This window comes from Centroberyx gerrardi, chromosome 7, assembly GCF_048128805.1.
Source record: "Centroberyx gerrardi isolate f3 chromosome 7, fCenGer3.hap1.cur.20231027, whole genome shotgun sequence".
Classification (NCBI taxonomy): domain Eukaryota; kingdom Metazoa; phylum Chordata; class Actinopteri; order Beryciformes; family Berycidae; genus Centroberyx; species Centroberyx gerrardi.
The window spans coordinates 33,851,595-33,866,134 of NC_136003.1; the positions used below are offsets into that span (position 1 = coordinate 33,851,595).

A 14,540-nucleotide genomic window follows, 5' to 3' on the forward strand; every position below is an offset into this window, starting at 1 on the left:
AGCGTCAGTCTTCATGGATCGGCTTGTCTGGATTTTGAGGTTCTAACTTGCAGATTCGCTCAAACTCAGTCAAATCCAATCCAGTTATTCCACTGATTTTCAATGGGATTCACGTCTGGACTTTCCCATTCTTGTAGTGAATCTGTTCCCGTGTCGGAGCGTCCGTCCCGCTGCAACAGAAATCTGCGGATGAGTCGAATATTCTCTTCATAATTAAATGATTTTTTTGTTGTTGTAGTGGGGCAGTCTGTTTATTCAATTGAAAATTAAATGAATTTGTCACTGTAGTAGGATAGTGTGTTCAGATAGATGTGTTTAACAGAAGTTAGAAGGATATTATATATATGTTTATATGGGGAAGCTCTGAGTCCGACAGTTTGTAATTGATCCAGGTCCTGATTGGCTGGACCTTGCTGACCTGTCCTGACCCTTCTTTCTTGCGTTCTGGGATTGTGCCTTTGGAAAATAAAGTTGTTTTTTTCATTTGGGTTGGAGTCTTTGTATACTGCTGACATCATGTGTTGTAACTTGGTTCACTGAGGTCAGGTTTTTTTTTTGTGCTTTATGGGCTGTTTTGTACTTTGTCATGTCTTTGTGTCCATTGGTTAGGGGTGTCAGTATTATTAGTTATTAGTTATTAATTATATTAGTTATTACCGATAGTTGCCTATTGGTGCTCAGGTGGTAGAAGCCCTTGCTTTGTTGCTGTGGCTTTGTTGCTTTGTTTCCCACATCACTGTGTTACAGTGTTACAGTCGATACTTTGTTTCCCACATCACTGTGTTACAGTGTTACAGTCGATACTTTGTTTCCCACATCACTCTGTTACAGTGTTACAGTCGATACTTTGTTTCCCACATCACTCTGTTACAGTGTTCCAGTCAATACTTTGTTTCCCACATCACTCTGTTACAGTGTTCCAGTCGATACTTTGTTTCCCACATCACTGTGTTACAGTGTTACAGTCGATACTTTGTTTCCCACATCACTCTGTTACAGTGTTACAGTCGATACTTTGTTTCCCACATCACTGTGTTACAGTGTTACAGTCGATACTTTGTTTCCCACAGCTCTCTGAGAGTAACAGCTCTCAGCTGTTGCTGTTTTGCTTCCAGAGTTTTGTGTTTTTAGATGCTCTTAGGTTTGGGATCTCCCACGCAGCTTGTGTGTTTTTCCTCAGTACTCTGAAATATATCTTTTCACTCTTGTTTTGCATTTAGGTTAAAGTTCACATAAGTCTCATATCATAAACAGACCATAATATATCTGCAGGGTAAACAGGGTTATTGATCAATACCATTGACTCATTAATTACTTGGCCAGCTTCTGGCTTTCAGAACTCACTTTCCGGCCTGGACTCTGTCTGGAGCTTCAAAATCGTCTAAAGCCGCTTTTCCACCACATGGTACCGGCTCAACTCGCCTCGACTCGACTCTACTCGCTTTTAGTAGTACCACTTGGTTTTCCACTGCAGATAGTATTGTTAAAGTCACAATGAATGTGATGTAACAGGATGTAGGGGCGGGACATAAAGAGGGATCATTCAAAAGTCTAAACCAATGGGAGATCAGTTAGGGAGAGAAAGGCAGGTTTGTTTGAGAGGCGGGACTCTGTTTTATTGGTGGGGATTTTTATGTCGCCTCCTGGTTCAGCATGAGGTCACCACTTAGGATTTTTTGTTTTCCAGAAGTAAAACTTTGTCTTTTTTGATTTTTTGTCTTTTTTTTTTGGCATAAATTGTCAAATAGATGTATGGTATAGATACTGTATATATAGTTTGAATGAGCTACTGTGATTAAGATGAACATCCTCACTGTTTGGCTGTATATGGTGACTGCAGGTTTCCACAACGTAAATTTAACACTTCAGATTTAAGACCTTTTTCATGTTTCAAATAAAATACAAACCCAGTTTCACCCCCAAAATGAACCAACACAGAGAAAACCAGCAGCAGTATCAGAGTGTCTGTGTGGGATTTCTGATCCTTGGAAAAAAAAGACCCATTTCTAAGATCTTTGAAGCTTATTTCAGACTCAAAGACAAAGTCTAACAGTATTTAAGACCTTATAAGGCCTTGCACTTAAATAATTCAATTTAAAACATGTTAGGGCTTTTTAAATAAAGCAAACCCAAGACTTCACTGCTGAAGATCTGAGCAGAAAAGCTTCCCATGACTTCAGGATAATAATTAATCAAAAAGAAAAAAGATCACAGAATAACGAGAAAAGACTTTGATATTGCGAGAAAACATGTTGGTAGTCATAGAATGATACAAAACAAATCAAATTATTGTCATGATGATCAATAAGTTTTGAAATTGATGAAACCTGAAACAGAGCTGTATCAAATATTTTTATTCTCTTTTCATGGTCAGTATCAAAGTTCCATCACGTTTTCAGCTTCATGTTTTCAAGTAAATCCAGACATTTAGCCCATATTTCAGGACAGAAATACAAAACTTTAAGATTTCAATAAATAACACAATATCAGCACATTGTTCATAAATAAAAACATAATAAATAAATTGTATTACAGTATAATAATAATAGAAATGTCAGGAACAGCAGACATCATCGTTGGTTTGAAAGGAAAAATCCATGTCTGTCTGTTTAAAATACAGCAGAATAAAATCCATAAATAAAACACTGAATAAACAATGACCAACAAACACACAGAGCCCGGCTCTTATAACTTAATAAACATAATAAATATTACTTAGTATCAAAAACATTAACATGCATTTTTAAAATAAATATTCTACCAGAAAACAGATTATCATAACTGGATAAAAATCATACAAATAAATTAAAAACATTGTCGTCATCGTCATCTTGGAGACTTTAGATTTCCATCAACAAAATGAAATGAAATGAATGAGGGAGGAGCTTCTGATGTCTGTGAACAGCAGAATAAAATAAAATAAAGTAAAATAAATGGCCAGTTGAAGCTGTCAGTGCAGAGCAGAGCGCCCCCTGCTGGCAGCAGCAGGTCCTCTGATGGAGGCGACCAGCAGGTCCAACTGGAGGAGGTGCAGTTTGGTTTCCTTCCTGATCAGCTCCCAGGACGCAGTACTACCACCCTGTACACACAAATACTACTGTTAATACTACTGATCAGCTCCCAGGACGCAGTACTACCACCCTGTACACACAAATACTACTGTTAATACTACTGATCAGCTCCCAGGACGCAGTACTACCACCCTGTACACACAAATACTACTGTTAATACTACTGATCAGCTCCCGGGACGCAGTACTACCACCCTGTACACACACAAATACTACTGTTAATACTACTGATCAGCTCCCGGGACGCAGTACTACCACCCTGTACACACAAATACTACTGTTAATACTACCAGTACTAAGATGTGTACGTACCATCTCCTTGAGAGTGTTTCTGGCCAGTTTCCTGTAGTATCGTCTCAGTCTGCTGTCTGGTTTCCTTTTGGTCGGCACCTGGACAGAAAAACACACTTTAGTTATTATTACTATTATTATTATTATTATTATTATTATTATTATTATTATTATTATTAAAGGAATAGATTTTAGTCTAGGTCACTTTCCTATATTTTATTTTATTGTTCCATTATTAGTAGAGACCAATCTATCTGCCGGTCTGTGTTTCTCTACAGGGTTGTCAGGTGATGTATTGTGCCCTCTGGTGGCCATATTGGAGGTCCACAGCGTTCAAATCTGTGCTGCTTTGTCAGGAACATTTCATCACTGATACATCAGAATCTGGAGCTGAAGGTACCGGGGCTAATCGGACTAAGACTAAAGGTAGTATTTTTAGCCATGGCTAAAAATATGAGAGCTACAGAAACTAGAGCTAAAGGGACTAGGGCTAAAGACAAGACAGTTTACTGTGTCACAGTAACCAAATCCACCTTATCACACTATTCACTTTTACTGAGAACGTTACTGAATGGATCTACAGCCACACCACAACAAGCTGACTCAGCTGCTCTCTGCTTCTAGCTGCTTGATACAGATTTACACTTTATTAACTAACACACAGTTCTACAGATTTACACTTTATTAACTAACACACAGTTCTACAGATTTACACTTTATTAACTAACACACAGTTCTACAGATTTACATTTTATTAACTAACACACAGTTCTACAGATTTACACTTTATTAACTAACACACAGTTCTACAGATTTACACTTTATTAACTAACACACAGTTCTACAGATTTACACTTTATTAACTAACACACAGTTCTACATGTTCCTCCATCATGGAGACTCAGCTGGCTGGTTTGTGGTAAAACTGTCTGTCTGTCTGCCTGCCTGTCTGTCTGCCTGTCTGTCTGTCTGTCTGTCTGTCTGCCTGTCTGTCTGCCTGTCTGTCTGTCTGTCTGTCTGCCTGTCTGTCTGCCTGTCTGCCTGTCTGCCTGTCTGTCTGTCTGTCTGTCTGTCTGCCTGTCTGTCTACTCACACAGCTGTTGAGTCCGTCTGTCTGTCTGTGGATGCTGATGAGGAAGTGTTCGGTCTTGCCGGTATCCCAGGATACGGAAGACAGGTTGCCGTGGCGATACAGACCAGCAATCAGCTCCAGACTGTCTCTGATGAAGACCAACCTAGACTCTACCTGGAGAGAGAGAGAGAGAGAGAGAGAGAGAGAGAGAGAGAGAGAGAGAGAGAGAGAGACGTACACATGAGATTCTGTCTCTCGGTGCAGAGAACTCAAAGTGAATCAGTTTAATATTAAACGGCTGAACAGAACGACTTCTGATCGGTTTCATTCAGCTGTAGATAATTCTGCCACAGTCAGCGTTTTATTTCTGCCAGGCAGTTTAGTGTCCAGAGCTTTGATTGGCCGATAGAACTGTGTGTCGTCAGCATAGCAGTCAACATGTATATACTGTATGTGTATATGTACATGTATATGTACTGTATGTGTATATGTAATGTATATGTACTGTATGTGTATATGTACATGTATATGTACTGTATGTGTATATGTACATGTATATACAGTATATGCTGCATGTTTACATCCAAGTGTCAGTGTAGATGGAGAACCAGATGGGGCCCAGGATAGAACCCTGTGGAACCCCACATGTAATGCCTGCTGAGGAAGACCAGTTGCTATGGTGACTGAAAATGTTGAAGTGAAGAGCTTTATCACTACAGCCAACCCAGTTACAGACAGACAGACAGACAGACAGAGAGACAGACAGACAGACAGAGAGACAGACAAACAGGCAGACAGACAGACAGACAGAGAGACAGAGAGACAGACAGAGAGACAGACAGACAGACAGACAGAGAGACAGAGAGACAGACAGACAGACAGAGAGACAGACAGACAGACAGAGAGACAGACAGGCAGACAGACAGACAGACAGATAGACAGACAGATAGACAGACAGACAGGCAGACAGATAGACAGACAGACAGGCAGACAGATAGACAGACAGACAGATAGACAGATAGACAGACAGACAGGCAGACAGATAGACAGACAGACAGACAGACAGACAGACAGACAGACATACAGGCAGACAGATAGGCAGACAGGCAGACAGACAGACAGACAGACAGATTGATAGACAGATAGATAGATAGATAGATAGATAGATAGATAGATAGATAGATAGATAGATAGACAGACAGATAAATAAATAGATAGATAGATAGACAGACAGATAAATAAATAGATAGATAGATAGATAGATAGATAGATAGATAGATAGATAGATAGATAGATAGTTACCTTAGTTTTTCTAATGTGTCGGTAGTAGGAATACGGAAAGGAAACCGGACACTCCTGTTCAGTCAACTGACCACCCTGCAACATGAATAGATAATAATGGATATGAATTAATCAATATACAACACCTATAGGCTTAGAACACTGTTCTCCATGTTATTAACCTTTACTAACTTTAACTGGTTCCACTGTTCTCCATGTTATTAACCTTTACTAACTTTAACTGGTTCCACTGTTCTCCATGTTATTAACCTTTACTAACTTTAACTGGTTCCACTGTTCTACGTTATAATTACTAACTTTAACAGGTTCCACTGTTCTACGTTATAATTACTAACTTTAACTGGTTCCACTGTTCTACGTTATAATTACTAACTTTAACAGGTTCCACTGTTCTACGTTATAATTACTAACTTTAACAGGTTCCACTGTTCTCCATGTTGTAAATCTTTACAAACTATAAACTTTACGGCTGCTACTCACCATCTGCTCCACCAGCACGAGAGAGTCGTTGCTAAGGTGACCGTAGTGTCTCAGCCAATCACAGCCGAGGGCAGGGGCCGCGGCGCTGCAGAAGAAGAAGAGCACGCAGATCCAGTTATGCATGGTGTCGGTAAAACGATGTAAAATAATATGAAGAGTGTCAGAAGGCAGTCTGAGGGTTTGAACATGCTCGGTACCTGAGCTCAGGACTTTTATTCCAGACGGGAAAGGGAAAACACAGGAGAGTGAAAGGCAGAAATTCCCACTTTCTCCTCTTTCCACTCTCACTTTCCAAACTTCCTTCTATCACACAGATAGCAAGAAGAAATAAGTTGTTTAGTTATTCATTTAATTTATGGATAGTAATTATAAACATTATAGTTTGATTCAGTTAGTTTAGTGTTTCTACTCCACTCGACTGGATTGACAGAAATAACTTACTGTAGTTTAATTCGTAGTGACACGGTAATGAGAGAGAACATATTAAATATTAGTTTAATTCAGTCACAAAGTTTGTCCTGATTCACTTTCCGAGCCTCGACTCCACCGTTCATACTGAATATAATCAGATATGAAGAATTAATTCTTGTGGTTTAATTTTCAGAAGAACGGGACCAGCCGCTCTGCAGTTTGTCCCGATTCACTTTCACTTTCCAAACCTCTCGAGCTGCGTCAAGCTGAGAAAATTAGAATGAAACCGGAAGTCAAGGGAATTCATCTTCAAAATAAAAAGGTAACATTTGTAACTTTTGAAACAAACATTACTGGGATATAAAGAACAAATTGTCAAAAAAAAAATAATACATGGCATCATTGCAGTAAATACAGAGTGACTGTGATATTTGTGTGCTTTTTATCTCTATAATTAGTCATATTATGTGACAATGGTGTGGTTTTATTTTGAAGGCTACATCACCTTACTTCCAGTCTGTTTCTGCTTAACACTGCGACCTTTACTTAACATATGACATCATCAATTTCTCTCTTTTTCTTACTCTCTCTGCCTCATCTTCTCTTTCTTTTTTCCTCTTTCTCTTTCTGGTTGTCAACTGTCATGGCATGGCAACTGTCACTCTGATGATGCAAAGCTGTCATATTATTACTTGTAGTATGACCACAGACAGAGCGGGTGAAATCTGATGATGTCACTCGTCAGTGTGATTTCCAGCAGTAGTTCACTTTTTTACAGCAGTGGTGTTTTGCAACAACACACTCTACAATAGTTTAAATGGTTGATAGGGGGAGAAAGTCATGTTGACTGACATTGATTGACATGATACGGATACGTAATCCGTGCCCACAAATTAATAATCAGTGTCCTGGATAAGTAAGCTGAGCTGAGTGTGATACAGCAATGTGGCAAAGAGAAGGATAGCGCCAAAGAGGGAATTTGGGCGACAGTTTATTTGGAGCCTTAATCTTTTCAGGACATCACAGTGGCCCATAGAGTTGCATGTAACATTTATAGATGTATGCGTTAACATGCTTGTTTTACAAGCAAGATTTATAGCGAGTAAGTAGGTTTCATATTGTCACCAAATTGGACAGTAATGTGGGAATAAGAACGCACATTGGATTATAAATTAGATCCACTTATGTGATCAATCAATGGGCTATTATGGCTAACAATATATAGGCCGAGTGGTGCGTAATGGCTGTGCCTAATGATACAAGGCATATAGGAGCTGGAGAACTCTAAGACTGAGCAAAGAGCAACTGAGAGAAGCCAACTTAAGTAGCAAGTACCAAGACACAGCTGGGCACAGTAATCTAATTAACCAATGAACCAATAAACACATTTGGCAACAGTTGAACCATAATTATTGGCAGCAGGAGGTCAGGGCCATGAACAGTTCAATGGCTCAGTGATGAGCCAGGGCCGTGACAGTCATGACTCACAGTGTAGACAACAGAGTAATATATTGGTTTATTTAATTGGTTTATTTTATAAACAAGTACAGATCCTGTACAGGCCCACGCCGCATGTTAAATTCCACTAGCTGCGGCCACACTGATCCGTCGGAAAACGGACAGAATTATTGACGGATAGATTTCTGTCCGTTTTCCGACGGGGAATGTCAACATGGTGGGAGAGGCAGAAATACAGCAGCCTAGCTTTGCTCATAACAGTGCTACTTCATAGAAACAAGAAGAAACAGACTATACAGTATAAATGAAATAAGAAACTGTCCTGGAAAACCTCCAGTCATCCCAACGTTATACCAGGCTGTCTCCGTTTTATCTGTTTTAGTTGTACCGTTGTGTCTGTGATGGCCACTATTTTTTCCAAAACAAACGTAGGAATGCCTCTGATTGTCAACACATGGTGACGAATCCGTCCGTCCAAAAGAAGTTCAACTGGGTTGAACTTTCTGTCCGTCAAAATGGATGGACATCTGACTGAGACGGACGCATCATCAGTGCTGTCCGGACAACAGACAGCTCTCATTGAAAATGAATTGAAATGAACGGTAACGGACAGATACAAGATCAGTGTTGCCGCAGCTAACGCAACTTAAATACCACAGGTAATAACGTTATTAACAGGTAATAACCTGCCGTTAAAGTTTGACTGTAAATTAACGGCGGAGAGTGTGGCTCAGTGTGTGAGAGCAATGGTCAGCTAGCGTTTTGCAGGGCAGCAGAAGACGTGGGTGTCTGTAAATCGGCAGAGAGTGGGCTCACTGTGGCATTTATCAGTGTGTGGGACTGAATGTGACATTTAGCCCATCGACGAGAGGCCAACTCTTAGTCAAAGATGCCCTCTAGAGGCCATCTCACAAAGTGCATCATCTCACGAAGCGACAGTTGTTTGACCGACTGCCTGACCTGAATTTGGCTCCTGATGCCTCGGCTGCGCTGTGGGAAAAATATGTTTGGAACAGAGCTTGTTTGAAAAGAAGATAAAACAATGTTTAACCTTTAATTCTGGGAAACAATTGTAGAAAACATAAAAATGTTCAGCTTGGAATGGTGAGATTGATAAAATACTAAATATAACAAAGATCCAAAAGAAAGATATTTTAACCTGTGAATCATAAACAACATCTTGATTCTGTCTGGTTTCATATTTCATTCATTTCATTTTATAAATAAAATATTCATGTTCCAGTAGCTGAGTCGTGTTAAAACCCTGTTCAGTTTCCCTGAATACAGAAAACATTTTGCTGACAATGATTGATTAATTAGTTCTTTACAGTAAAATGACTCATAAAGATATGAAAATACAAACATTAATATTCTCACATTAAGATGTATGTGTGTGTGTGTGTGTGTGTGTGTGTGTGTGTGTGTGTGTGTGTGATCCTGTACAGAGTGAACTATCATCTCAGCAGCTGTCTTTGGTCAGCAGTGTGAGTGTTTCTCTCTCCCTCCTCTATCTGACAAGAGACACTGAGGAACCAAACAACCTAACCAAGGAATGAACAGTAGATCTCAATCCAGACCCAAACTCAAACTTAAACCAGAACCTGAACACAGGATAGAGGGGTTCAGTGAATGTGGAGTGGAAGGTGTGGATGTGGATCAGTGAGTCAGAGGAAACTCTGTAGAAGGACAGAGAGCCAGCAGACCAGTCCAGATACACTGCTACTCTGTCAGAGTCAGAGGAGAGGGGGGTTTGTATGTTTGTTTCTCTGTTATTGTGAAAGGCAGATCTTTCATCATCAGAGCAAAACAGACTCCAGGACTTTTCATTCCCTCCAAGTCTGCAGTCTTCACCCTCTCCTCTCCTACTGATTCCTCTGTAAGTCACTCCTATATGAACCTTTCCTTCCCTCTCGACCTCCCAGTAACAGCGACCAGTCAGACCATTTCTACACAGCAGCTGAGGCCAGTAGTCAAATCTCTCTGGGTGATCAGGATATGGCTGCTGCTCTCTCTCCTCTGTCACCTTTCTGTTGTCTTCAGACAGGAAGAGGTTTCTGTGTGCTGTGTTTGGGTCCAGAGTGAGTTCACAGGCATCTGATGAGAGAACAAGACTCAATACAGCAGCAGTTTATCATCTAATACACCTGTTGTGTTTATTATTTGTTGATTTATTAACAAGTTGTCAGTAAATTATTTAACAGTTTCATTTTTGTGAATAATTATATATTAATTTATTGATTTAAATTACAGGAAAAGGCAACCAATCTCTGAAGGGGCTTACATAAGGTTTAACAATTAGGAAAATATGATGAAAAAAGACTAATGATAATATGAATGGGTTACAAATTAATAACTAAATACATAACAATAGTGATAATATAGATACATACACATCCATACACATGTATACACACACACACACACACACACACACACATACATAAAAAGATAAATATTTCACGATTTATTTAACAGTTTCATTAAAACATGATGTCAGCCATCATCTTCATTCAGTAGGATGTGAATGAATGGACATCACATACTACTGTGCGAATGGACTTTCTATCTAAATAGTTGAATGTGTGTTGATTTGTTTTCATGAATCAAACTAAATACACACTTACATTTCCTCAGACCTGGTTTCAGCCTCTGCTCTCCACCATGGTCCACACTGGGGGAATAAACAAAGTCAGACCAGCAGATTCTCTTTCTCTCTCAGCCTTCTAGCAGACGTTGCCTCTCCAGGTGCTTGTGCACAACACGACTCCATACTCTCCATTCACGTCCGTCACGTCACGTCCGGCTGCCACCTGCTTGTTCTTCCCTGTTTGCGCATTTTAACAGCTCTAACTTTTATTAATTTCTGCTTTTAATCTAAGAATCTGAGTTTTCTGTATGAGACTCTTACTGGTCTTTTATGTATTTTACCACCTTGAGCTTTTTTACATTTCATTTTCCTGTGTGGATGTTAATCCAGATTGCCTGGTTTTTAGTATCCCTGTGCATCTTTTACGCATTTTACCACCTCAAACTTTTACACATTTTATCCTCTTACTTGGATTTTAACTGGATTGCCAGGTTTGAGTATTCGTGGATACTTGGTGTGGAACGGTGGATCCATAGGCTAGACCTTTTCTGCAAATCACCAGCATTGCTAGCTACCCTACCGGAGACCCTTCCACCGCTGTGGGCCTTTAACCAGACCCGGACTTCTAATCAACAGAGAAGGCTACTGCTATCCTAAGTTTACCGGAGCCGGTTCTATTGCAGGGTAAGATTTCATTTCATTAAAGTCCCCCTATGTGTATCGTCATTCTTAAACCACATCACCACTGTGGGCTCCCGTTGTGGAGCCCTCGCATGTAAGTGCTGTGCTGCGTCTCGTTTGCTACTCTGCTAACCAACAACGATAATGCTGTGTATCCTTACTGTCTACTATTGTACTGGCCAAAGTTGTTTATCTGTCTCCTACCCTCGTTAAATGTCCAAATGTCAGTAATGTAATTGTCCATGTTGTCACCAATGATACTTCCAGCAGTCCGAACTCCTTAAACGTGAGCTGGTGGTGGACTTCAGAAGGAGCAGGAAGCCCCCAACCCCTGTCACCATCCAGGGGGAGGAGGTGGAGAAGGAGGTGGAGATGGTGAACTCTTATCGGTTCCTCGGAGTGCAGCTCAACAACAAACTGGACCGGTGGGACCCCGAGGCTCTGCAGGAGAGGACAGAGCAGCTGTTCTTCCTGAGGAGACTCAGGTCCTTCAACGTGAGCAACAGGCTGCTGCAGATGTTCTACCGGTCTGTAGTAATGCAATGCGCTTTACATAAAATGCACACAAAAGTAATAAATCATATTAAAAGTTATAAAATAATGTAAAACAGTCGGAGGAAATGTAAAAATAATAAAATACACAAATAAAACAATCAAAATCTTAAATAAAAAATATATGTAGTTAGAACCCTTTACAGAAGGCGAAAGGCGAGGTGGTTGCATTAGCTGAAAGCGCCATTAAACAGATGTGTTTAAAGTAAACATTTAAAATTTTCAATTTAAGTGGCTGTTCTTAATTCCAATGGGAGACTATTCCAGAGTCTAGGACCAAATACACAAAAAGCGACTTCACCATGAATCTTGGTTTGCGTTCTTGGAATATTAAGGAGGAGATTTTCTGTCGACCTAAGGGTTCTACCAGGAACATATTTATGCAGCATATCATTTATATAGTCAGGAGCAAGTCCATTAGAGACTGGGCTCTAAATGGACTATTAAAAGTCCTTTTAGTTTTAGTTATTTTATGAACAAACATGCTAAACATGCAAATGGGGAAAGAAAACAAATAACAATATATTGATATATTAATATTGATAATATTATGATTATTTTATTTATTGTTATTATAATATGAATACTGGTATTATTAACAGTGATATCAATACTCGTTTTTAATCATGATTGTATAATTACAGACATGAATAATGACATTCATTCTGATATTATAAAAACTGAAAGTGATACTGATGTTTTAAATAGTGATATTAATAATGTTAACAGTAATATTGGTGTTAATATAAATGTGTAAGCTGATACCATACAGAAATTATCCTGAGTGCTTGCTGCCCTCCAGTGGTGAGAGAGAGTAACTGCAGCACTGATATTATGTTAATACTGATATTAATAATGATAATATTAATACTGAAATAAGTGCTGATATTAACACTGACATGAATATGGTTTAAATACTGATGTTGTTCATTCTGATATTCGTTATATTAAATAATAGTGGTATTAGGTTTTATATTGATAAAAGTAGAATAAATACAAATATTAGTACTGACTATATTAATTCTGATAATAATACTAATATTATGATTATTGGTATAAATACAGCTATTATTAATGTTGATATCATAACTAATATTAGCAACACTGATATCAACACTGATTTTTTAAATACTGATATTAATGGTGTTAATATTCATACTGATACTGTTAATACTGATCTCCTGTTACACTGATAGTGAACCCATAGAAATGAAATGTGCTCACTGCCCTCTGCTGTTCAGAGAGAGGAACTACAACACTCTATATAATATTCAGACTTTGTATAATATTCATACTGATATTAAAGATATTATTATTATTAATATAGACATAAATACTGGTTTTATTGATAGTGATGTAATACTGATTTTTTTTACACCTATAGCTACTGATGTTATGAATACTGATATTCAAAATATTACAAGTAGTATTGTATAAGTATAGATACTGATATTAATAATTATATTATTGTAGAATATGACTCCATGTTATTAAAACTATTTATATTATTTAGTTATTAATCTTGATATTGGTAATATTAATGAGAACTACAGCAGTCTTATTGTTAATACCACAGAACTTGAATGGATAGAACGGTCTTTCCCATTCAAATCAATGCTCCTGGATGGTCAGAGCGGCGGCCATTTTTATGTGTACCGTTCCATACCTTGGTACCGTTGGCCTAGCTTCCGTATAAACTGACGGCAAGTCACAGCGACCTACTTGGAAAAAAAAAATGGCCTTGCGCTATCTCCGTCGCTTTGCTGTCAGCGGGGAGCTACTGAAGGATTTTTGGACTGGTTGGGTTTAATCGCGCTATATTACTGTTGGTAAGTCGTCACATTTTATTAATTTAACCTTAGTCTTGTAACATTACAAAGCTTACCCACTCACGCTGTATGGCAGCCGGTGTGACACACTTTACCACCTTAATGGCCAAACTTCCGTTGTCACCACAGAAACTAACCGTGGACGCCATTTTTTGGTGTACCGGCCAAAATACCTATCCATTCTATCCATTCAAATTCTGTGGTTAATACTGACAGTAAAACTAACTTGGAAACATTCAGAGAGTTCACTGCCCTCCAGTGGCCAGAGGAGAAGCTACAGCTCTCCTATTGTTAACAGTAATGAGACAGAAACATATAGGGATTACTGCCCTCCAGTGGTAACAGACAGTAACTACAGCTCTCCTATTAACAGTAATGAGACAGAAACATATAGAGATGACTTCCTTCTAGTGGTAACAGACAGTAACTACAGCTCTCCTATTAACAGTAATAAGACAGAAACATATAGAGATTACTGCCCTCAAGTGGTAACAGACAGTAACTACAGCTCTCTTATTGTTAACAGTAATAAGACAGAAACATATAGAGATTACTGCCCTCAAGTGGTAACAGACAGTAACTACAGCTCTCTTATTGTTAACAGTAATAAGACAGAAACATATAGAGATTACTTCCCTCTAGTGGTAACAGACAGTAACTACAGCTCTCCTATTAACAGTAATGAGACAGAAACATATAGAGATGACTTCCTTCCAGTGGTAACAGACAGTAACTACAGCTCTCCTATTGTTAACAGTAATAAGACAGAAACATATAGAGATTACTGCCCTCTAGTGGTAACAGACA

General features: G+C 38.9%; 1 protein-coding gene and 1 long non-coding RNA gene across 3 annotated transcripts; both read right to left on the reverse strand.

The window, feature by feature from the left end:
* Positions 1-2,923: 2,923 nt before the first annotated feature.
* LOC139917964 (interferon a3-like) lies at positions 2,924-6,338 on the reverse strand. The gene is made up of 5 exons (XM_078284443.1): positions 6,216-6,338; positions 5,736-5,810; positions 4,455-4,607; positions 3,383-3,460; positions 2,924-3,079 (listed from the first exon to the last, which is right to left on the reverse strand). The coding sequence occupies exons 1-5, from the start codon at positions 6,336-6,338 to the stop codon at positions 2,951-2,953; spliced, it is 558 nt and encodes a 185-aa protein (XP_078140569.1). The 3' UTR covers positions 2,924-2,950.
* A 3,136-nt stretch (positions 6,339-9,474) lies between these two features.
* On the reverse strand, positions 9,475-10,431 carry LOC144539454 (uncharacterized). Of its 2 annotated transcripts, none has more exons than XR_013504966.1 (2): positions 9,674-10,431; positions 9,475-9,625 (listed from the first exon to the last, which is right to left on the reverse strand). It is a non-coding gene; the product is annotated as an uncharacterized LOC144539454 (long non-coding RNA). The 2 variants fall into 2 exon arrangements; XR_013504967.1 differs by having other exon boundaries at positions 9,662-10,431.
* Between the last annotated feature and the right edge of the window lie 4,109 nt (positions 10,432-14,540).